The 26,156-nt window shown below is 39.4% G+C and overlaps 1 protein-coding gene and 1 long non-coding RNA gene across 5 annotated transcripts in view; one reads left to right on the plus strand and one right to left on the minus strand.

Moving 5' to 3' along the window:
- The window catches only part of whrna (whirlin a), a 75,562-nt gene that overhangs the window by 41,123 nt on the left and 8,283 nt on the right, over positions 1–26,156 (plus strand). For 2 of the 4 annotated variants that reach the window (XM_085925643.1, XM_085925644.1), the window contains exons 4-10: positions 1,951–2,159; positions 4,482–4,518; positions 17,337–17,549; positions 18,807–19,028; positions 19,270–19,302; positions 21,217–21,291; positions 21,922–22,507. In XM_085925643.1, the coding sequence (XP_085781769.1) occupies positions 1,951–2,159; positions 4,482–4,518; positions 17,337–17,549; positions 18,807–19,028; positions 19,270–19,302; positions 21,217–21,291; positions 21,922–22,507 (1,375 nt within the window). Of the gene's footprint in view, positions 1–1,950; positions 2,160–4,481; positions 4,519–17,336; positions 17,550–18,806; positions 19,029–19,269; positions 19,303–21,216; positions 21,292–21,921; positions 22,508–24,476; positions 24,635–26,156 lie in introns of all 4 variants that reach the window. The other 2 variants (XM_085925641.1, XM_085925642.1) reach the window with 2 other exon arrangements.
- LOC147047850 (uncharacterized) overlaps positions 11,894–26,156 on the minus strand; it is a 32,453-nt gene continuing 18,190 nt past the window's right edge. The window contains exon 4 of the long non-coding RNA XR_015067708.1: positions 11,894–12,528. This is a non-coding gene — a long non-coding RNA (uncharacterized LOC147047850). The remainder of the gene's footprint in view (positions 12,529–26,156) is intronic.

Here is a 26,156-nt window from a genome sequence, read left to right on the forward strand (position 1 = left end):
ACTATTATTCCTGTACTTAAAAGTCTTAAAAGCCTGCCTTGTCGACAAATTGCTGCAACATGAGCTGTCTTTAAATTCTTCTGTGATTCCGTCCAAATCATGATGAAAAATTCAATACAACTTGTAACATTTGAGTAAGTGCAGCCTTTTGTTACTTTTGTCCTCTTTACGGAAATTATTATCAAATAGCATCATTGATCCTCCGTCGGCTTTTGTTGTATTGCATTGTATATAACTTCCTCTCGGCATCTCTAGTGTGTGGCCGAGATTGACCACAGAAAATAAAATGCTCTTGACGCGGCGCAGGGCCCATCTTGTGTCAAATAGAGGCGTAATGAAGGAGGGGGATAGGAGAATGGCGAGCAGAATAATGAGAGAGAAAGAGAGCGAGGAAAGGACAGAAAGCAATATACGTAGCGAGTAGAATGCAGCGAAAAGGCTGGTCCTATTATTTCTGAATCACAATCAATACTCATCAAGGCTTACAGTCGGCTTGTCTGATTGTAACTGTTATTCACAACTTTAGCCCCTCACTCCGATAAACGGCGATTTAACCATGTCCTATACCAACAGATAAGCAGAAACATGAATGTAGTTGCGGTAATACGACAATTCTATCAATGCTTGTATTTCACTGAAGTAGAAATGATAAACCTCTCAGCAATTGTGTAATTGATAAGAGATTTTTCGTATGGCGCCAGGTGATGCACAACAAAACCTCATGCAAATGCTCAAATATCATGAGAATAAACCCTCTTTGGTTTGCCTGCAGCAGGTATCACCTTAAAGTAATTTGACTGGATTTTCAATAGTTTTGTTTTTTATTATTAGTTTTAATTGAAGAAGGGAGCGCTTGCTCCATGTATTTGCAATCCCACAATTTGAAATCTGGAAAAAACTGAAAACATCACAGCAAGCATTGCTCTAGGGGATGTCAAACAGTGCAAAGTAATGAGCGGTTATTGCCACTTTTTAGTCTCTTTTGTCAAGCAGAGCTGGAACAAGATGCTTATAATCGAGTTTTTGAATCTGTCCCTGAGGCTTTAGTTCTACCTGTCGGCTGTGATGGCAACTGTTGGCTGTGGCTGCAGTGTCTGACCTCAGAGCAATGTCACTTTTTTGCTTTTATTCATTGCAGGAGTCAAGCCTTTCTCTGTCCCTTTTGCATTTGAAATGGCCTGACTTCAAATAAAAACTAAGAGATTGTGAAGTTATCAAATGTAAATAAGAATTATTTGGATGAGACTGGAGCCGTGGTTTAAATCAACGTCTTACAGATGAGAGTACGTTTGATGATGTATGATTTTAAGCTCTTAGCAGAGTATGAACAAACTTTATGTGGAGAACTTTGTGTGAAACTGTGGTTGTTTTTAAAGTGTTCTATAAATAGTGTTGAGTTGAGAGTTGAAAAAAGCAGCAGCGATCAGTCCATACTTATATTGCTCTTTACGCAATACGAAATTTAACACTGCAATATTACATGACTGCGTGTGACAAATGTATACAGTATAGAGTACTTGACAAATTGTTTGGACCATCAGTTGTGAAAATGTGATGCACCACTGATGAATTCACAGCTCCTGATATTTTATCATTTAAAGCCGGATTGAGGAATCCCAAACCCAATTCCCCTATTTACACCCAGCTACAGAATCATGGAAATGGAAACATAAAAATTATTAGGGTTGACAGTGCCATGAACTTTGCATTTGTTGTCGATCCAATAATTTTGTTAAGGAGCAGAAAATACATCTGTAGGCAGGGTCCAAACGTGTAACCAAAAACATAATACAACAACCTAATTGTTTCAATCACCTCTACCTCCTCCATCTGTTGTTACCTCTCTATAACCTTTGACCTGTGTACCTATGCATGTTACAGTCTCTGGCCAGCCCGCCCTTGCAATCTTGCCCCTCCACCACTCCTTTCTGTTCCTTGCCCTCGTCGCAGGTCGGGGATCAAATTCTGGAAGTAAACGGCCGCAGCTTCTTGAACATCCCTCACGATGAAGCTGTCAGAGTACTGAAGTCGTCACGGCATCTGATGATGACGGTGAAAGATGTGGGCCGCTTGCCTCATGCCAGGACAGTTGTTGGTGAAACAAAGTGGATTGCCAGCTCTCAAATTGCAGAGAGCTCCGCAAACAGCAGTATGGCTGGGTAAGATGACCAAAAGCATGTTGTACTGTATTGGACAGAAAAATCTTCAATGCAGACACATCTTTTAATAATATTGATTTCCCTTCAAAGAGTATTTGTAATAAAAAGTTCATTGCATGCCTCCTCCCACCGTTGCTTGCAGTATCTTGCCCTTGTGAACATTCTATACAGTTGGAGCAATAGTGGCAGGGGCAAGCCAAAAGTGGCTGTTGTTGCTTGATACAAAATTATTCTCTATTATTATTTTTATATATATATATTTGTTTTGGAGTATTCCAACGTTGCTGTTCACACGAGGTCACATAAAAACCCATTTGCAGACTGTCAACAGCATGTTGTCACAATATATACGTAACTCATATGAGGTCGTTTTGAACAATTAGCCATTAGACCCCATCCTAAATAAAATCACCTTAAAAATGGCAAACTAAGAATATCATAACTCAAAATAACGAGTTGTAATTATCATAGCAAAGTCACATGCTATTGAGTAAAGAAAGTGTTATGTGACAATCATCTTTTTTTAAGACAATCAATTTTGATTCATTCATCAATTCATTTTTGAAATGGTGGCAGTATTTGGTTTGCCATATTTAGCTAAGGCAGACAGAATGAAAAACAGGCCAGTTCCATTCATAAAGCACAAGTTTAATCTTCAGTATCTTCCAGCAGGCTTTTTACAATATCCACCTACGTACTTGACCTTTGACAGCATTTAAGATCAGCAAAGCTGATGTTTATTAAACTAGTCTTATTATTGGAAAAAAAGGAAAAGAAAAAAAGAGACCCAAAGAAGACAGATGTGTTTATCTTGTGCCAACAATTTAAAGAGGAACATTTATCACTGACAAACATCAACATAGATTGCTCTTAGCCATTAGCGTAATGAAAGATAGCCAGATGCTTGGGATTTAAGAGCAGCAAGTGCAGAAAACTGGAAAATGAAGAAGACACCAGAAAATACCATCTCCTTCACTATCTTATACGACATCAGATATCCTTCCATCTGATGGCAACTATCACACCCGTTCTTCATATAACAAGCAGCAACTGCAGCTTCACTGAAAAAGGCCAGCCTTCTTTTGAAAATGCCACTCATCTTCTTCTCATGACTCGGAGTAGTGCTTGGTCCCAACAAGCAAAGTAAAGTCGGATATACTGCAAATTCCAGACCAGGTTTTCATTATGAAAACATATCCAGACACAACGTTGTAATCTCCAAAGCAAATGTAGTATAATGTTATACAGGGGTAGGGGTCAGGGGTGTCAAACTCATTTTTTTCGCGGGCCGCATTGTAGACATAGCTTCTTTCGGAGGGCCATTATGACTGTCAACCCAAATGAATGTATGAGCACCTCATATTATATACAGTAAAAGCTACAAAACAAATTGACAAATAACTCGTTTTCAAATCAGACGAGTAAAATCTGGTCGTATATTTTTAAACACACAAATTTGATGCACAATTTGTCTTTGCGGGCCACATAAAATGATGTGGCGGGCCGTATCTGGCCCCCGGGCCTTGAGTTTGACACCTGTGTACTACATGATACATTATGTTAAACAAGAAATATGTGCTAGAATATCCCTAGTTTTGTCGTGGTTATTGCATTGGTTTGCGAGAGACAAATGGCCGCTGTCTGTGACTGCTTCCATCCATTTGTATCACTACAAGACATAAGAAGTTTTTTGTTAGATTGAGAACTAGCGTAAATCACTTTTGAAGAACTGCTTTTTTTATTGTTTTTTTTTTACACATTTTCTATGATTATTACAAATTTGTTTTTAAAATGTCCTTGCCATCCTGTCTTTTCTTCTGTTCCCTTTCACATTGCCATCATGTAAAATTTTAACTTTCAGACAGAACAGTACCACAAAAAAAAGTAGTTACAAAGGGCGCTTTGACATGCAGATTGAAAGCAGTTAAAGAAATTCAGTAGACCAAGGTCAAATCTTATGCAGTTGCTTCAACAACAACACGGTAACAGGAAGCAATCTAGGAGGGCGACTGAATCGCCCCCCACCCTTTTTTTTTATCGCTCCCTTCTTCCCCATACGTGACTGTCAACACCCAGAAAAGTCAATAATCACCTGACTGTGTGCAAACTGGGCAGAGTACTCCGTTCCTGCGTTAATGGAATAAAATGTGTCATCAGCTATCAAGCATACAACGTACAGCAGACTAAAACAAAAACATAAAGATGTGATTCTCTGCCACGTCACAATAATCTTTATATGATAATGCCATCATTTGTGTGCACAATCATCTGCTTCTCTCATTGCCTGCTATCTCAATTAGTCTCCATTTCCTTCTTTCACAGCTACTCTGTTGACCAGGGAGCTTCTGGTGCTGGGAAGGTGAGGTTTACAAAACACATAATATTTGCTCATCTGTGAGTACCATTTATTTGTACGAGTCGATGTGAGCTTTTTAATGACCTATCTCTCAAGAGAAAATAAAATACAGTCTTACCATTCTATCCACACTAATTTACTGGAATATTTTTTTTAGGGCTCTTTGATTTGTTCATCTTTTGAATATGTTTATTTCTTTCAACAACACACAACAAACTGAAAATGTCATTATGTTTTCTGCACTGTATTTTCCTTTACATTTTAGATATTTTCCAATTATGCGCATCAACTGTCTAGTATTTAATTCTAGTTCGACATTTAAACAATCCATGAGCAATTTGATTGTTACATTTATAAGTGGAATGGGGAGGGGGGTGTACATATATGCCCTAGAGCAGAGGTGTCAAACTCATTTTTGTTGTGGGCCATACTGTCGTTATGGTTCCCCTTGTGGGGCCAATAATGACTTATAAGTAATATATATAGGTTATTGCATACACATAATAAAATCCAGTAAAAACAAGTTCAACAACTTCCTAATTCAATCTGAAAGTGTGATTTTAACAAAAGAGCATTGTAATAGCTCACTGTTATTAAAAGAGAAGACAATTTACAGTTTGGGTATTTTAACAAGAAACATTAAGTTGTTGCTTCTGTGGGCCACATAAAATGATGTGGCGGACCGGATCTGGCCCCCGGGCCTTGGTTTTGACACCTGTGCCCTAGAGGAACAGAATTGCCCTCTCCTCATCAACATACTATACTATTTTAGGAAGTGTGGATTTAAAAAAATATATATATTTCTATTACATTGTACTACACCACTAACCTCGTATTTTTGGGAATTTCCAATGTCTTAATTGTGGAAGTTGACTTTTAAAATAAGTTCAGGGCTGTTTCAAAATGAAGAAATATAAGGCAGAATGTTGGAAGAGACAGCTGCTCGTGGGAGGGGAGGGGGTGAGAGAAATGGCTCACATTTCATCATCAAGTCTTTGATGGACAATCATTTTCTTGACAGATGGGGAAAAGGTACAAGAGGGAGGTGGGAGATATTTAGAGAGAAAGAGAGATATATTAGTTCCAGACAGCTGGTGTGAAGAGGGTTTAAAAACAATCTTTTTACACAGCACAGCTTTCCCTGTAATTAACCAAACATTCAGGCACACAACTTATGACGTGCTGTTTCAGGGCACTGGTAACACGCGAGAAAACAGCAAATTATAATACTGAACTGAATATAAATGGGGCATTTAGTAAACATTGTACGTTCTAAGCGATGAGGATTTTTGTTTCAATTGACGCCGATTCCGATATTTGGCAGGATAAAATTCCGATAACCGATTAATGAGCTGATTAATTTGTATTATTTTATTACAAGCATTACATTAGACAGTTTCACATTATTTTTCCTTTAGCTTTACAACAGAGAGTCTTGTGTTGTAATGTGTTAAAACATCTGTAAAATTGAAAATAAATACATCAATCCACCCAATTTTTTGGCCGATTAAATCTGCTTGCGGCCCTTACTTTTGGAATAAAGATGTCAATTTATTCATCAGTTGAAACTCATGAACAATTCAGTAAATCATCATTCCTCTTACACCCTTGACCTCTACTATCAAGACTTTTTTTATATTTCTTCCAAGTTTAGTTAGGCTAGTTAAGAAGAAAGCACATTTTAGGAATAAAAACAATGTAATGTAAAATGTGTGCCAGTGGTATTGATTTTCTTGTAAAGGCATCTAATCACTCAGTTGCAGCAGCTACATTGACAAAACCAAAAACAACACATGTGCCAATTGTGCTCTGGTGTGTGCACAAACATCTGTGCAGTTTAGCTTGTCCCACCTGTCGTCCTGAGACAGTTTGATGTATTTTCTAGGAATTGAGTTGACACATTGAGTGGACTCTATCTATCCATTGTTTTTATTATTTTTTTATTTAATGGGTTCAGTAAACATGTCAACTTATGCCAGCTGTCAGATGTGCCACATTTATAACGCTGTAAGAAATGATCATCCCCTTAAGTATGTTGTAGGGTGCCAGTTTAAGTATCATTTACCATTTGATTGTGATAGAAGACTCCAGCAACCGAGCTAGGCAAGTCTGCTCATTTTACCATTTATTTAAATTTTTTTGATTCTCATTGTGAAAGTGAAGTGGAAGTGTCAAAAAAAAGTAACAATATTCAAGATTCAAGAAGAATTTATTCGCCATGTTTGAGCGGAATTCGACTTCGTTACATCACAGTCTCTGTTCAACATTTAGGTGACTAACAACACTCAGGACATGTGAAAATGACAAATGACAATATTCTCAGCCATTTCCTGATCTTAAACTCCCATGAGGGCAAGGAATAACTCAAATATCTGACTAGGGGAAGTGAGAAACCTTGAGGAGAGACCACAGATGGGAGGGTCCTACTTCCAGGATGACCAGGCTGCAATGCAGAGAAGACACATAGTGCAAACAGTGTAGACAATCCAAAAAAGTGTGGAGAGCAGGATGTTATAGCACAGCAATGACTCTGAGACTCTAAGAGTGGTGTGAGTTCATCAGAGCAACAGCCTGGGGGAAGAAGCTGTCTCTGTGTCTGCTGGTTTTGACGTACAGAGCTCTATAACGTCGTCCGGAGGGGAGTAGTTCAAACAGACTGTAACTTGGGTGAGAAGGGTCTGTAGAGATGTTGCTTGCGCGTTTCCTGGTCCTGGACAGGTACAAGTCTTGGATAGATGGGAGGTTGATTCCAATGATCTTTTCTGCAGTCCTGATTGTCCGTTGCAGTCTGTGCTTGTCTTGTTTGGAGGCCGATCCAAACCAGACAGTGATGGAGGTGCAGAGGACAGACTGGATGATGGCAATGTAGAAGGTCTTCAGCAGCTCCCACGGCAGGTTGAACTTCTTGAGCAGTCTCAGGAAGTACAGCCTCTGCTGGGCCTTCTTCCGGACAGAGTCTATGTGGCCGGTCCATTTCAGGTCCCGTGAGATTGTGGTACCCAGGAACTTGAAGGTGTCTGAGGAGAGTATGGTATTACTGTGGATAGTGAGGGGTGAAAGTGGTGAAGGATCTCGCCTGAAATCCACTGTCATCTCCACGGTCTTGAGCGGGTTCAGCTCCAGGTGATTTTGGCTGCACCAGTGGACCAGCCGCTCCACCTCCTGTTAGTACGCAGTCTCATCACTGTCCCGGATCAGTCTGATGAGATTCGTGTCGTCTGCATACTTCAGGAGCTTCACAGGAGAGTCACCTGAGGAGAAATCGTTGGTGTAGAGAGAGAAGAGCAGTGGGGAGAGGACGCACCCCTGAGGGGCGCCAGTACTGGTGGTCCTGGTGCCAGATGTGATGCTCCCCAGCCTCACACGCTGTCTCCTGTTGGTCAGGAAGCTGGTGATCCAATGACAGGTGGAGGCGGGCACCGCGAGCTGGATGAGCTTCTGTTGGAGGATGTCAGGAGCGATGGTGTTGAATGCCGAGCTGAAATCCACAAACAGGATCCTGGCGTACGTTCCTGGGGTGTCCAGGTGGTGCAGGATGTAGTGCATTCCCATGTTGACCGCATCATCCACCGAGCTGTTTGCCCGGTAGGCAAACTGGAGGGGGTCAAGCAGGGGACCCGTGACATGCTTCAGGTGGTTCAGCACCAACCTATTGAAAGATTTAATGACCACAGATGTCAGGGCGACAGGGTTGTAGTCATTTAATCCTGTGATGGTGGGCTTCTTGGCCACTGGAACGATGGTGGAGCTCTTGAAGCACGAGGGCACCTCACACAGCTCCAGGGAGCGGTTGAAGATCTGTCCAAAGGTGGGCGCCAGCTGCTCAGCACAGACTTTCAAGCAGGAGGACACGCCGTCTGGGCCCGGTGCCTTCCTGATCTTTTGTCTCCGGAACACCTGGCACACTTCCTCCTCACGGATCTGGAGTGCGGGCACGGCCTCTGCAAGAGAGAGATTAGGTGACAGCGGTGATGGAGGTGTGGACAGAGCGGTTGTGAGGGGAGGGGAGTATGTTGATTGTGCTGCAGGAGGTCCTGTTGTGTGGGAGGACCGATCAAACCTGCAGTAGAACCTGTTCAGCTGGTTAGCAAGCCTTGGGCTCTCCACAGGACGGGGGGGTTCGTTTCTTGAAGCCCGTGATGCTCTGCAGACCTTTCCACACTGTTGAGGGATCAGGATTGGCAGAGAGGTGTCTCTCCAGGCTCCACCCGTAACACCTCCTGGCTCTCCTGACCTCTCGGTTCAGTGTGTTTCTGGTCTGCTTGAACAGGTCCCGGTCGCCGCTCCTGTAGGCCTCCTCCTTGGCTTTGCGCAGCCTCCTGAGGTTCGGTGTAAACCAAGGTTTGCCGTTGTTGTACGTGCAGAAGGTCTTAGTCTGCACACACAGATCCTCACAAAAACAGATGTATGATATAACAGTGTCAGTGAGTTCATGCAGGTCTGAAGTTGCAGCTTCGAAGACACCCCAATCTGTGCAGTCAAAGCAGGCTTGGAGGTCCTGCCTTGACTCCACTGTCCACTTCCTCACAGTCCTCACTACAGGCTTAGAAGTTTTAAGTTTCTGCCTGTAGGCCGGGACCAGATGAACTAGACAGTGGTCCTAAAGGACAGAGTCCTAAAGCTGCATGAGCCACAGAGTGGTATGCATCCTTAATTACAGTGTAGCAGTGGTCTCTGGTGGGACACTTAATATCTGTAAATAATGAAAAAAAAAATGAAATTTCCAGAATCCTTGTGTTTTTTTTGTAAAGTCATTATTAACTGTAATGAGTCCTTGCAGTTGGTTCCTCAACACAATATTGCAAATATAGTACAAGAGAATTGTCGTGAGTGTGAAGTGCCTAATGGTCTAGTCTTTGGGTTTGGGTCTTTGGGTTTGTTAAATGATGGGTGTAGTTTTGTTTTAGATTTGAACCTGTGGATGCCTTTATGAAGCTGAGGCTTCATGCAAATTGTTTTTATTTTGTGTGATCGCATGCATGGCAGCAGTCCAAAAGCTAAAGTAAAAAACACACACATACATGCTTAAAGTTAATCCCTCGTGAAGCCTCACATTTCAGAGGTACAAGGTTCGATTCCGACTCCGACTTTGTGGAGTTTGCATGTTTCACAGTTTTGTGTGGGTTTCCTTCATGTACCCCGGTTTCCTTCAACTTTCCAAAAACATGCAGAGTAGGCCAACTGACCACACTAAATTGTCCATTGGTGTGATTGTGAGCACGATTGGCTGGCAACCAGTTCAGGGTCAGTAGCCCAGTAGCCTCCAGTATAGCCCCAACCCTTGTGAGGTTGAATGAATGAATGAATGAATGAATGAATGAATGAATGAATGAACGAACGAACGAATGAATGAATGAATGAATGAATGAACGAACGAACGTATGAATGCAATTTCAGTAATTAAATAAATTTGTGGTAAAACACCACAAAGCTCCAGTGATTTCTTTTTTAAACAGTGAGGCCAGTTACTTTTTTGTAGACTGAAAACATTTGTGTTTGATTTCAAAAGCGCAAAATATGCTAATCAGCAGTTTGCAAATTCTGCTGTAACTCCATACTTTCGTTCAGAAAGTGTTCTGCAAAATGTAGATTATATCTTCAATCATGGCTTCTAGAACTTGTTACTGATGTCACTGAGAGTTTTGAGGACCTTGTTTGCGGCCCTCTATCATCCATTGCCATGTTTTCCATCAGCTACATTTTACATACAAAAATTTAGTTTTTTTCTGATTGTGTTGGCTTTGGACAATGGTTAGAGAATGACTCAGATTGATAGTCTGTATTTTCTCAGCTTCAAAATGACTTTTTTCATCCATAGAATAGCTCTGTTTGTAATGTTGGTAGTTTATCTAACATGTATAAATAGTGTATTCACAGGCAAAACCCAAATCAGGTTGAATGGACATTCAGTGCTATTTATAGTACTAGTAATAGACCAGTGTCCATACTAATTATCAGGGCCGATATTTGGCATTTTGCCGTTTATCGGCATCAGACCTTTCTTTTTATCAATCCAACAGCGGACAAGTGATCACTTTAAAACTGAGTCAGGGATTAATAGTCATTGGTAAGCCTTTTGTACATTTTTTGGCTGTATTTACATTAAGCATAAGCAATGTTGCATCTAAGTTTATAATGAGTTTTATTAGCTCTTTGCGCTGAGCATAAAAGATGCTCCATTATTGCAATATATATATATATATATGCAACAAACGGAGCTAACATTTTACCTCATTACGTGTTCTAATCAATACATTAAGCGTTCTAACTTTCTGGGTAATTTATCTACTGCCATATTTATTCACTCAAGCTCACACGCATTACTAACTTCTATGACATAGAAAGTATTCCAAGAGAACTCTAAAAGCTTAGTGTAGTGACGCATATTGTCTTTTGTATTCAATGTACTATTTAAAATCTGATTGAAAGTCCTTATTCCACTTTGAGTTTACTGCAAAGTACCAGACCTCAGGATGGCAAATTTTAAGACTCGAAATTAATCCAGTGATGAATGAGTGCAGCTGGATAACGACACTAAGGAAAGCAGTATTTCTGAATGTTGCCCTAGGAGTCTGTCGTAGAAAATGAGCCAGGGGGTGAGGACTGAGTTAATAAATAGAATAGGTATCCTTAGGTTTCATATAAAAAAATATCATTAAACGAACACAACGCGCACACACACACACACACACACACACACACACACACACACACACACACATGGTCACCCTTTTGATTGTTTTGTCTCTGTCTGTCAGATGAATAAAAAAGTATTGTGATTGATTTGTACTTCCATCAATTTTCCCTACCATTTGTCCTCGTTTGGGTCGAAGGTCGCGAGACTGGTTATACGTGCGCTGGACTGGTCGCTGGCCAATAGCAGGGAATATAGAAAAACAACCAATCAGACTCACAATCACATCCATTGGCACTTTAGAGTCTGTGAGTAAGTTCATTTTGAAAGTGGCATTAAGCCATAACATTCTCCATTGTAACATTTTCCAGAACTTTTTATGGCTTTCTGATAAATACAACACAGAGGTGCCTTGAAATACAAGGTAAATTTGTTCTTTGACCATGCACATATTTTCCCATTGATGTGAATTGAAAGGCTATTAATTCACTTCAGCCTTCTTCCCCTTAGAAATTTGTTGTAAACTATATTTAAATGATAATGTACGTCCAAAGCTTTTCTTGACACCTGTTTCCCCCCGTGTAGAAGAATAGAAGAAAAAAACAAATTCCCATTCTAACTATGCCATTGCAAGATGGCACCTGGGGAAAACAAATCATGTGACTGCTTAAGGCCAATCAATGTCTGGAGCGGCAAGAAGAAGCAAGATCTTAATTTTTTTTTAAATTTCTTTATTTAGCGCACATAAAAATGTCACATGAAGAAAAAAAATAATACAAAGACAAGAAGGAAGACAAGAAACCCTGACAGGCTTATAAGGTGTCTCCCTTAGACTTCAAGTTAAAATTAAAGAAAATTTTATAAAAATACATCTAATCAATCAATTAGCCTATTATTTGAAGTAGGATTAAAACCAGTGTAATTAGAAAGGGATGGTAATAATAACTAATTTGGACTGTTACATACGGCGATCGAGAGAAGGTTACATTGTTCATTGAGATGTCATAACCTCTTTCAAATTGTCATTATGACACTAATATTGGTCATTCTTCACAGGGGATAAAGAACATCGTGTGTGTCTACATGTGTTGCTCAACCATTTATGTTAACTCCATTGCTTAAGGGTTAAAATTTCCAACAAGAAAGGGATTTAAGTATTCCAAGAAAAGTACAACTAGTGCAATCCTTCCAATCTTTATTAAAGATCATTAAGAACATTGACGGTTTTGCAGAACAAGATTGGTGACGGGGTCCTCTGTCTCATCTCCCTGGTATTTTGCATACTCTCCTCAGCGTGTCGAGTTGAGTAATGACGTCTGATTTCTTGAGCACAGCAACGCTTTCTGTGGATTCGAGAAATGTCGGTGTGCCCCTGGGCTCTAACACACACAAAAAAACATTCAGTCTCCAGTTTTTTTTTTAATTAGCTTTTCTCATTGCCAAACTTTTTCACAGCAGGTTTTGAAAAAGACGCGACTGGGACTCGGTGACTGGATGTGTTTTTCTTTCACATGGTATCACTACGGAATTATATTTTGTCAAAAGTTGTGGTAACTTAGCTACGCTAACCCATCTAGCATCCAGAACAATGACACAGTAGAAAATATAGGACGTGCACTAACAGTGAACTTTGATGACAAATTGAATATCATCCTGTCGGCCGTAAATGCCCCTCAGACCACAAGGTTGAGAATCCTGGTTTAAAAGGTTACAGCACCACACCATGGACATGCAAAAATCGGTGGTCACTGGCTATGTGTAGAAAAACAACCATTATTACTTTTTTTTGTCTTGGTGGGTTTGCAAATCCTACAACCTTTATCATATTCCAATTTAGAGGTGCCACAATATCAAGAAGCTTAAAATCCTAAATGAGACAAGCGCACGTGTGTATGAAACAACTGAGAAACAATCGAGCGATAATTGGAAATGGTGCCACCATTCCAATACTTCGTGTGAGTGTGTTCAGCCAAGACAAAGGGCATGCAGATGGACTGGCTCTGAGAGGTGAAGGTGTGTAGCTGTAGCGCTCGAGGACTTGGCTGATAGTAGGGAGGTGATAATTCACAGCTCGTGTCCACGAGTCAAATGGCCCTGACAATGTTTTCCCATCGGGTGATTTGATTATCATTTTTTAGCTTTCTTTTTTTCCCACACTATATCTTCATTTCAGCTGGTACCGTTGGATATCTGTGATCATATCGCATATCGATCATATCGCCTGGCCTGCTCCTTCCTTTGAGTGTCCTTCTTTCTCTCTCCCTCTCTCTCTCTCCCTTTTTCTCTCTCTCTCTCTCTCTCTCTCTCTCTCTCTCGCTCTCTCTCCTGTAATCATAGCCCTGAGGCCAAAGCGCACGATAAGCTAATTAATTACAGATAGGTCACAATGCAATACTCAGTCATTAATTCAGCTCTGACCCCATTTGTGGTTTGCTCTGTAGGAGATTACTGACAATAATATCACAGGGGGGGAAAAAAAAAAGAATGATTATCAGTCAAATGGATTCTGATATGATTACTTCAATTGTGTACTAGAAAGGCTATGGGATGTTCAAAAGGGCACTAATGGTGGTCAAATACAACATGAAAATGTGCATGTATTTTCATATACCATTATCGTGAAAGCAATAAATAGCTCCAGCAAATAAAACACAATTATTTAAGAGAATTACAATGCTCACAGTAAACAAGTGGTTTGCACATACCGTAATTTTGTGTCACTCCAAATCATTAAATCCATCGATCAAATTCCTCATTCTTTATGTCAACAACGCTGCGCGTGCGCTGCAGAGATCTAGTATATAATGATATTGTAGCGTTAACAAAGTACCAGGAAAGACGTGGGCTTGGTAAACGGCTCTTTATTTAAAAAAACAAGAGTTCAACGAGCCAACAACTACTGAACTTTCAGCCACGGAAGTCAGTTGCAGTTCAAATGACAGTAATACCTTGCTACATCGCGGTTCGTTTATTGCGATTTCACTACAATTTTGAAAATTTGTGAAAAAATCACATATAAGTCGCTCCTGAGTATAAGTTCCCCACCCGCCCGAACTACGACAAAAAACGCGACTTATAGTCCGAAAATTACGGTAATTTGAGGGTTGTCAAGGAGCACCAAACTGGATGTGAGTTCAAGGTCCACACTCATCTCGAAGCACTCTCATTAGTCTGTCAGATTATAGTCTGTTTGTCATTATAGCTTGCACTATGATTAAATTAGACCAGTTCACGTGGGCAATGAAACATGAATTACTATGCACAGATCCTCCCGTGATGTCATGTTTATTAGTTTAGAGTTTTTTTGTTTGTTTAGCAAAGACCCTCTCAAAATATCCCCAAAAGCAAATTCTACCTGTAAGTGTTTTTAATTGAAGAGAATAGTTCCCTGTTCTTTATTTGAATGTTTGCTTGATGTTGCAAATCGGGTTCCTGACTATCTTGTGAACTTGTTCAGCCAAGCACCTAAAGCCATTCAATGAGCTAGTAACTTTTATATAGTTTGCAGACTTGGTGGTGTGATTCAACATGGAAAAAGGCTGAGAAAGAGTCTCATATTACTTGGTTAAATACACGTTATTCTCACTCTTCTATTGTGCATGTAGTAGGTCAGGTTCTTTCTGGGTCAGTGTTGATCTGGCTTTATCGGATTTTCTCTGTTATCGATTGAAGGTTGACTGCTGGGGATTGTTGTTCGCCGCAATAATAGGAACCGCCAGCTTATCTGGCATTTGAAGAACCTAACTTTAGAATAACCTTGCAGATTGGACAGATCCAGCAAATAAACCATTGGGTATCTGTTAACTGCTAAATGTATTCTTGCCTGACCTATTGTGTTTGTTGCTTGGAGTACCAATCTGCTCCATAATAAGACAGTGAGAGATGCACTGGGTGGTCACATGCCTTCTGTGGTCCAAATGGTTCATACCCTTGAGTTAAGTAGAGAGAATTTCTGGAGGTGCGCATCATGATTAGAATTCAGACAAGGTATCACCAGAGTTCACCTTGGTCATTAAAGAGTTGCAAGCTCTACCCAGCCATCGAACAGCCATTTTCCTTAATATAGACTGATGATTGAAGATGAGGAGAAGGCAGGGAGAGGTAAATGGGAGTCTGATTCTTCCTCTGGTACTAATGTAAGACCCCACACTTTGAAATTGTGTCTCGTATTCACAAGTTAATCCAATAAATGATGCATGAAAATGAAAACGAAAAAGAAGACTGGAAATTCATACTGCCTCTGAAATTGCATGCAGATGCGAGGGATTGCTGTCGCCAGGCAAAAATGTCATAAATGAGAAATAAACTTTTGGACTAAAATGGAGGATGAATACATGAGATGAAATCAGCAAATTTGTCCTCTGCTTGGTTGGTCTGACAAATTTTAAACTTTGCAAATGTGCCTATCGTGGTATGTAAATGGATCATGACAGTAAATCCATGGGACAGAATGCTTTATTTTTGCTATCGATTTCTGCCGTTGCCATGACATCATTTATGCAATATTGTCTTCCTGTCCATGATACCATGATTCATCTAGTCGCAGGAAAACTCTGTCATATTTATTGTAATCCAACAGCAAAAGCGGCAGGCTTCACTATGAATTCATTGTCACTGCCACCGAGATTTTTTTTTTTATCCAGATACAAGGAAACAGGGTTGAGGGGTTTTTTTTTTTTTGGTCTCCAGTTATATGATTATGTGATTTCCTTAAACATTCCTCTATCATAGAAACCATACACATTAGATATTTGTCAATTTAACAACTTCATTATTTTAAAGAGTCATGTGTAATGATGTAGAATTTGCTCTTGAGAGATATTTCTAGTGTTTTTTTTAGCTTTGTGAACATTTTTAATTATTATGTTAATCTCTGATTAATGTTTCCTCACATTTGTGTTATTAACTGAAAAACTATTTGCTCTTTTTGCCCCCATTTTGTGACACCTATTAGGAAACCTGTTTCCTTAGCCTCACTATTGTTAGCATGGCTCTGTCCTAATACCCGCAAATAGTGGGACAACACTGTACAATTCTACATCACTGCAAACTAAATCTAATGCTTGACATTCACATTACAAAATGACAACAGACAAGTGGACGATGCAAAAATGGTTGTTCATCTTTATCTCTTGTGATTGACGGGTCGCTAGTTGTCACAGCATGGATGTCAGTGGGATATTTAGTGTTGGAAAAAAATGGGGTTCTGCCTACACGTCATTCTGTCCTGCTGTAACCTTTTGTTTTAGCACCACATGATGACAGTGGATAATGTTTGCACAGCAGGAAGTGGGATGACATATGGGAAGAGGCGCCTGATGGGTCTTTCATTTTGGAGTAATTTATGATCTTGGACTTTCTGTGTCCATCCTAATCAGTTCCCTGCCTTTGTTTCCAATTGAACCTCCCACATCCTGCTCCACCTTCACCTCTGAGTCCCTGTGATTTTAGCCTTCTTTCTAGCCAAGCCTTTTTTTATCTTCTCTTTTTACTTCAACCAACACTATCCTCTTTAAAAGCATCAACTTTGGCTAAGCAATTCCCTGCCTGCAATATTCTGTCTTCATCCATACATCATCTGCCATCGCCCTCTTGGCTGCCCTTGCCCCATAACGCCATCCCTCAATGTCCTTTTTTTCGTATTCCTCATCCCACTTCAATCCGTTATTACGGAAGAACATTTGGGCCTATGAAGAGAAAAAAAACAGGCTTGCAAGATTCTGACTTTACTCTCAGAATTCTCACATAAGAATTCTGACTTGAATCTAAAAATTCTCTTTTTAATCTCAGAATTCTGATTTTAAAGGCTGAGATTAGTCAGAATCCTCATTTTAAAGTCAGAATTCTGAGCAAAAAGTACGAATCATGCCAACCTTTTTTTTTTTTTTTACCTTCTTTACTGGCCCTAATCATTTTCCATACATTATTCTCACACCAAATCCCTTTTTTTTTTTTTTTCTTAATCGTAATGTTTTTTTGGGCTCTTAGTTCTCCCTTATGCTGATTCCTATTACTTTCTCTTAAACCTTACTTGTTAAGTCTCTCTTTCATTGTTCTCCGTATTTTTCTCCAGATTAAGAAATGGTCTCTTTCAAGATCTTACATTTTCTTCAACTCAACTCTGCACATAACACAAAATAACCCATATTGTAGTTGTATATAATGTCGTACTTTTGTATCTTTTCAGTCTGGTTTTTACAAGGGTGTGGCTGGATCACAGGTGACCTTGTCTAGCTTGGTGAACCAGTCCAGAGCCATGCTAGAAGAGCAAGCGCGTCACCTACTGACTGAGTCGGAACGCCAAACTATGGGTTACTATTTGGAAGAGTATCGGGATGGACACATTGGCGTGGAGCAGCTGGTCATGGCACTTTTCGAGCTGCTCAACACTCAGGCAAAGGTGAGAGCAAGAAGCCCAAAATATTAGAATGAAAAGGCAAAAAAAAAAGTCCTTATGCATAAAGGGGTATCTCTGAAGAGTTCTACAGAGCTATTTATTGATGTGTAGTTCAATTGTGTTTGTCCATCCACTAATTTTATGTCAGATTTATAAATACCCGCAAGAAAACAAAGGCATCATAGTTCCAAGTAAGAACCTGAAAGCTTTCTTTGAGGCCTTTTACTATATTTAGAGCTACACGTCTGCCACTTTTTTAAGTTTCAAGCATTTTTCCAAATAGTAAAAACATTTAAAAAAAAAAAAAAAAAAAAAAGTTTAAAAAAATTAAAAAAAAGCTCAATCAAATTTTTAAAAAGTCAAACTCAGCTTCTGTACTTTATCTTTATTAGGACTGAACGTACAATGTAATGTTAATCATGGAAAAATACATTTTAAAGAAGAAATATAATTATTTAATATATTCAGTATTTGCTTTTCTATTATTACTGAACTAGCCGCTCAATGGATAACTTGGCAAGCTAATGTAGCGGTCATCTTTATATGTAGAGATCCGTGTTGTCAAACACAAACCACTAGACTCAAACTCATCACATATGTCACAGCAGATCCAAATCTGTCCTCTGTTCACAGAAAGCTGACGATACCTCTGAGTCCCATCAACCCAAGGACAGTAACTCAAAACCTACTCGATAAAACATGATGACAGTTCAATATATTTGTGCAGAGCCCTATTTTTCTAAAAACATTGGTAAAATTTTGAATTGTATAACCCTAGCGTTCCTAAGATTACATACATAATATGCAGCTCACAAAAAAGTTAAGGTTATTTGACTTTTAAACGTCATCTGTTTGAATATCATGTACAACATCAAAAAAAGACAATGAACAATTCAGCAAAAGGTTACACGAGGTCAAATTAAGTTCCTCAGCAAGTTTTATGGTGCGTTTTAGTTCTTCCTGGCAAAATTGTTAAAACAAAAATTAGGAACCCCCCTACAGTTTGGCTTTAGTCACAAGTGCTTCTCATCAGCCAGCAAGCTTGCTCCCAAAATCTTGTTTACCGTGGGCTCGATTATATTAGAAGCTCAAATCAAACTGCTTTTTTATTTTCTGGACCTGGAATTGACACCTTTGCTTCCTGGAATTTCACCAGAAATACAGACGAAATACAACGTGTTGAATTATGTGGCCTCTGAATGTTTCGATCTTACAACTTTCAACAGTAGATTTAGCTCTCCCTTCTTCATCTTCCCACAGTTTTCCCTACTATCAGAAGTGCGAGGCTTGGTCACCCCGCAGGACCTGGAGCGTTTTGACGGGCTGGTGTTGCGCCGTGAGATTCAGGCTCTCAAATCAAGACAGGGCTCAGCAGGAGCTTCTACCGTTCAGCCAGACACTCTATCCATGGTGTCATACCCTGACACTCTGACCTCGTCTTCGGCCAGCTTTATGACTAATACCACTCTGAGCTCCACCCGGGTAAGTGGTACTGCAGAGTAGACCAGCCGATTCGTAATATGACTCGGAGTAAAGCAGATGACGAGGCGTAGTCTATTTATGAAGTGTGGTGGTGGTGGTGGGGGGGTATGGTGAAGACATTTGGCCATGCCATGTTTCACTACATTCCTTTTAACATGGCAAATATTAAAACAGTATTTGATGTAAGCATCCGTTTTTCCTCCACTACTATAACTTCCTAATCTCACCCTCCTCCTGGTAGGAAAGGCTGCTGTGGCTGATAGATATGATGGAGGTAGGAATAATTTGGTGAAATTGATGAAGCACACATGCCTTCCATTCCCTGTGACTTGTAGATACTATGAGAAGAGAAAAATTCTATACAGACTCTTCTTTTTGTTCATATTTTCTTCTAGACAACTATTGTTGTATGTTCAATTGAACATTAAATTGGCAATTTTCTTCCATGTAGCTCCAGTAAAAGGATTTTTAATGTGGCAATTGTGTGTATGTTATCTCCAATTGTCTCTAATGTTGTCCTCAAATTGGACAATATATTCTTGTATTGTAAACCAATTTGATGGATTTATAATCCATTCGTATAGTCTAATATTGTTTTGTAAATTATTTCTCTGGGTAACTATTTCTTTATTCTGCAGTGTTTTTTTCTGCTGTGGTTGGATTTTTTTGGTTGCTTTTCATTCAGTGGAACCTCCCAAAAAATCGCAGAAAAGTCCAACTTTTTGTGCTCCCCACCACAGAAGGAATGCGTGCTAATGACCGAAAGTAGACCTTCACTATATGGTAGTGACAATAGTGGTACAGGCACATCTCTGTCCTAGCTGCTCAACACAATATGGCATAAGTAAGTGAAATACCTAATCATCACTTATATTTAGCATGTCAATATTTGAAGACAGGAGGTTCAAAGAAGTGTATTGTAATGGAGACAGTGGGAGTCTGTAACACATAATTTCAATTTCAATGGTTTTTAATGATCCTCTACCCAACCGGCAGGTAATTGAGCTCAATCAACACGTAATTTGAATTCCTAAACGTGAAGACGAAGCTTACTTTTTTCTATAAATTTGTCTGTCTGACAGGACTGAGTCAACCTTAACTTGCAGGGGGACATTTCTCTAAAACAACTACAGTATTTTCCAACAGAAGTGCATGTAGACATGATGCAGATACGATTTATTGCCTAGGAAAGGAAAGAATACAATGCAGAATGCAACAACAAACATTTTGTGATCATTAAAATGTGCTACTTTCTTCCCAGGACAATTGCTTTTCACGTGGGTTATGATAATTGAATGGTTTTCACTAAACTCCTCTAGCAGGTTTTGTATCATTTGCTTCTGTTGTCGGTTAACAACTTGGCGTAGTGTTTTGTGTGTTTTTTTTAGTTTGTTTTTTACCCCGAGGTGATGGCTATACACTGCCATCGCTGTGTATAGAAAATTAGAGAGCTAGGTAGTAAGACAATAAAAACTCACACATTCAGAAATCACATTCAGTTCCAGGCACACATTCCAATGCAAACACATAAATAAGAAAAACATTTGCAAGTTGAAAAATCCGTCCTGTCAATTGATGATTCCGTGATCATGTGCTAAGACTGATGTTTGCATTTTATGTTTATGTAAATTGAGTAATGCTCATCTCACAAACAAACTTTATCACTAAGAGTGGAAAAAAGACAGATGGGAGGATGTACCGCAAATATCGAGTCATTTTAAACTACCATGCTTGCAGTACTGCATCTTCAAAAGCTGTGGTCCTCTTTGGATCACCCCATCTTTTAAATGGCATTGCATGGAAGCGCTCCTGACGTAGCAACGGCAAGTCATTAAGCAGAATTGATGGGGCTTCTGTTTTGGTTTCATGGCAGTCAATGAAGGGCAGCCTTTGTCTGAACTTAGCTTGTCTCTGAATTTGCTTAGACAATCTAAAAAATGTCACATGGGAAGTTGGACTGACAACTCAAATCCTGCTTGACACATAGTTGTGTGTGCATGCATGTGTGCAAATGTAAGCATGCCTATTAATAAACACCTCTTGGAAAATCGAATGTTTCATTTGTTTTGGGATGAATGCACGCCTCTTTGTAACATCTGCTCACAGGCTGCTTGCACTGTGTTGACCCTTTTGTGATTCACTTCAGCATTTCTTTTTTCCCTTCATCTTTCTCTCCTGTATCTTTTAGAACGACTGTGTGGTGGATACTAATCAGCAGGATCCCTTGGACGGTCTGAACACATTGCTGGCTGACATCTCTCTGGTGAGCCCTGTAGCCTGGAACACACAAACACGGGCCCGTGTTTGGCCCCATAAACATAGACGCGGGCGGTACAAGGAAAAAGGGGAGGAGGGGTTGAACACAGTATTTTAAAAATGGAAGTGAAGCAGTAGTCGAAATGGATGAGGCCAGTGAAGGAATTTAACCTACAGGGTTTGTATAGCTTTTGCACCAAAGCAAGGTTAAAGATGATCTTTCATCATGTCTTATTTATTGAATGGAAAATGGTGAGCAAAGGCCAATCGTATTATTCCACTCCTCGGCCTACCTTTAATTTTCGGGGGGGGTAAAAAAAAAAAAAAGGTCAATAAGAAAGCTTTTAGGCAACCATTATTCTACTTTTTCTTTTGTTTATGTTCTTTTATATTTCTTTTATTTATCACTTCATGCATTAGTGGTCATTCATGTCTCAGTTTTGTTCATTCCACTGAAGTAAAGAATGTAATGTATCAAGTACTATACCACCAAGACCTGAGCATTGCTGGAATGCCTCTTGAGAATCTTCATCAATTTACAATTACTGGTGAAATGTTGTTGTTGTTTTTTTTAACATGCAGCATATCTTCTGCACATCCCCAATATATCATGATCAAAACTATCCTCTCACTTCAGGATGACATACAATCCACCACAGCTGACTCTCCCCCCTCCTTCAAGCCTCCACCCCCATCAGGGGTGCAGAGGCGCAAGAGTAGAAGAGACCAGCTCAACAAATGTCCCTCGTCCGAATCCACACACACGGGCTTGCACTTTACAGTCCCCATCCAGCCTATCCACAACAAAAATCCGGTTCACACCCCTTCATCACCTTCACTACATCGCAAACAAGATCCTCCCACGTTGCCTTCCAGGGACTATGCGGCTATCCGAAAGAAAGAACTCTTGGTGCCATCCAAGAGAGAACAGAAAAAACACTCCCATTTGTCCATGGTTGCCCAACAAAGTATTGGCCTTTTTCCACGCGTCCAGTCCCCAAGCAGGGGCGCCAAACTGGCTGACTCATCCCCTTCAGCAGCACCACCACCTCCACCCCCAATCTCTGCACCTCCTCCTCCTCCTCCTTCTCTCCCCCTTAAACCAGCCACAATGTCCAAAGCCTCATCTCCGGGCTCTAAGCAACAGTTTGTTACAGTGGAAGTTCACAGGCCCAACGCAGAGCCAGATGTCAATGAGGTGCGGCCGCTGCCCCAAGCTCGAGGTGAGAAAAGTAGGTCAGAAACAATACATTGTACAAGTTTGGAATATCCAATGCGTCAAAAGTAAGTGCATAGAATAATTATATAATAAATAAACACAGATGGATTCGAGGGTCTTGTTTTTATGGTCAAAATTATTATTTCAAAACCCCCAAATTATAGTTTGTGTATACAAGTTTAGAAATACTCCATTTATGCACATGGATGACCAGATTGAATTATTTTGTCATTAATATTTGCTCACTGGAAAAATGTAAGAGGGTAGAAAAAGCTGTAAATAATCAACGTAAAAAGATGCACTTAAATTTAAATATATGCGGTCATAAATCAAATCTACACATGCGATCAAACATAATTCTTTTTCTGCCCACAGTGAAAATTTTTACAGGAAGTTTCATTAGGGTTAAAATAATATCAACTTTCTTCATTTAAAAAAAAAATCATAATTCATGTGTATTATTTAATGATAATTTATTATTCAATGCTATTTTTTTTTTTAAAAAGCGCACTTAAGTCCTTAAGTGATTACCTAAGTCTGCTTGCCCATCTAATATGCATGATAGTTTTGCTATGACAATGTAGACAGAAAGAAAAAGGATTGTTTCATTTCTATGGAATCTACAACTACTCACTATGGGCTTTAATTGCCAGCGGGTAGCCTGAGATAAGCACGTTCAAGATTCTAACATCTTCTCACTCCAATCCAACTGCACACATCTGTAAACTTGCTTACCTCTTTAAAAATGAATAATCAGAGTGTCAACCACTCGCAGGTAAAAAAAAAAAAAGTATCATTCAGTGGGATGCCGTTGTCTGTATACAGTAGGTTGACAACAACCAGCCAAATTATTATGACAACCTGCACAATACAGCCGACACAGGAGTCACGTATCCTGCCTTTGTAATGATAAGACTTTTGATTGTCAAAAAGGTTAATTTTATGTTTATATGGTTGAAATACATCATAATCAAAAGCTGTGTGTAATATTTTACTTTTTTCATTTAGTCACATTATTGAGTCCAAATTATTGGGAAATGTCTGTGATAACTAAGATTGAGCATTATTATCTTGGAAAAAGCATATTTTTGATACAGCTTTTGTATAAGCTATCATTATGATGTGCAAGTTACGGTGTTGATGACAGTATGTGGGTGATGACAATGTTTTGCATACATAAATATAACATTGACCCTGATATACCACCATCCAAAATATCTAAAAATACAGAATTTTCATCCACATTTTGCATAAAACATCCCAATTGTCATCTTTCACATTGACAGATAGTATATTAACTTGATAAATAATACCCTTCAAAATTAATTAATCTGACACTTAAGATATTCTAAACAATAAAAAATTCTGTTAAGATGGTGTATGAAAGCGCCCTAAAATGTTTTAATTGCAGTAGTTTACAATTTTTTTGAAAAAAATACATGAAAAATGAAAAACAAGGTGAAAAGTAGGGGGAAAAAAACAATTAAAGACACCAGGGCAAAACAGATTACATTTTGGCTAGCATCTGGAAAAATTGACATAGTCATCTATTTTTTCCTTCTGTTTGTCACCCTCCGTGAAACAGAAATTTGCATAGTTACACATGACGTAAAAAAATGGAGGCACCAGACAAAGAATGTAGAATGTTTGTTATATCAATTGGAAACCAAGAAAATCTCAGAAAAGTACTGTTCAGGTAACACAAGAAATAGCAGCATCTATTTTTTCTTTCTGTTTGTCACCCTCCGTGAAACAGAAATTTGCATAGTTACACAAGACGTAAAAAAATGGAGGCACCAGACAAAGAATGTAGAATGTTTGTTATATCAATTGGAAACCAAGAAAATCTCCGATAAGTACTGTTCAGGTAACACAAGAAATAGCAGCATCGGCATGCACAACAAGCAAACACACTGATTTAGTCCCGAGAGTTTGTAAATGCTGATATCACGTGTGCCTACTCCCCCCCTCAGGTGGCGCCCTGTCTCAGCTGTCAGACAGTGGCCAGACTCTCAGTGAGGACAGCGGTGTGGACATAGCTGAGTCAGGACACATCAGCAGCTCCCATTCCTCATGCACACGACACCCTCAAGATACCCAGGGGGGCGGGGGGGACAACCCCACCAAACCGGTGAGGGTGTACTGTGGGCCCGACATGTATGAATGAGCATATTAATAGTTGAGGGGAATGATTTGTGTGATTCAAGAACTCATTGCTGCTTGGATCTCTACCTTTGTGAGGACCAATTGAGCTGATTATAAACATAGTTTGAGCCTAAAGATAACAGTCCTGTTATGTTTTACCAAAGCTACTCCGCCACCCTCGCCTCATTGATGTGCTTGTAACGTAATAGATGGAAGCTCTGGGCTTCTGTAGCACTCTCAGAGTGCTATTTTAAGAACAACCAAAGGGCTTTTGTTGCTGGCAGTCCACTACTGTGAAGAGGCCGTGAAAATGGATGTAGCTTAAAATGTTGAATCTGCTTAGTTCAATTAAATGATTTGTGTAGTGTGACAACTACTGCCTAGTAATTAAATATCAGCCTCCTCTCCAGACTCAAATATAATGTAAACATTTCATGAGTGGTTTCTGCGGCTATTTAAAGTTTAATGTTTCAATTAGATTCAAAGAGGTACTGAGGGAATAATTTGTCACTGTTGGTTCTCATAAATGCAGACGTACAAGTCCTTGTGGAACATCTTTCCTCTGTTTTTGCACACTTGTTCACAGTTATTAATTGTTCATCCATCCATTTTCTATACCGTTTGTTCATATTAATTGTTTTAAATTTCCCATTCATTTGATTTATTCACTCAAAATGTTCCATCTATTATTCCATCCAGCACTGTAGTGCATTAAAAAAAAAGTTCATTGCGGAAGGACAGAAATGATGAAACTTTGTTTGCGATGATGGGAAAGTAATACGGCTGTTTCAAAATGACAACAATCAAAGTGTGTTCTTAAGGGAGCAAGTGTGAGGGAACGTTTGAAAGATGCCTTACAAATTATCTTTCATTATACCTTGCTTCCAAGCCATGATGGGGTCTACCGTGCATTTCTGCATTAGAAAATTAGTTCCTGTCTTTCACTAGGTCACGAATGAGCAATTTTCCAAAGAAAATGTCATTCCATGGCACTGGTACAATTACGGTTTCTTCAATTTAAAAAAAAAAAATCCACTGAATATACAAGCCTGTATTTGAATAGTTCAACTTTCATAACTGCCATACAAGTAGAATACATAATAAACTAAACACATTTATTCAACTAAAATAGAATTACTTACTCTTTGATGATAGAACTGTGTTGAGTGAGAACTTTGCCGATATCCACCCAAGTCAAAGGTGTGTCTTAACAGGATGCCGATTGCTATTTGATCGATCGCACGATTATTGATCAGTTGTGCTGAGGCTGCCTAAATAAAAGGCCACTCTAAAATTAAAATTTTTCATGTATTAGGTTATTCGTGGTGGACAAATAAGTCAGCATCTGGTGTGACAACCATTTGCTTCATACAAATACATACATAGTGTGGCATCGACTCTGTACTGTAATAAATTGGATTCATCCACGAGAATACACCTTTTCCAAAGTGCCTGCCACCAAGTCAGTAACGACGATGAATTGATGTTAGGTCGAGACCCTGTTGAGG

Source organism: Syngnathus leptorhynchus, chromosome 12 (genome assembly GCF_054491065.1).
Source record: "Syngnathus leptorhynchus isolate UIUO chromosome 12, UIUO_Slep, whole genome shotgun sequence".
In the NCBI taxonomy this organism is placed as follows: Eukaryota; Metazoa; Chordata; class Actinopteri; order Syngnathiformes; family Syngnathidae; genus Syngnathus; species Syngnathus leptorhynchus.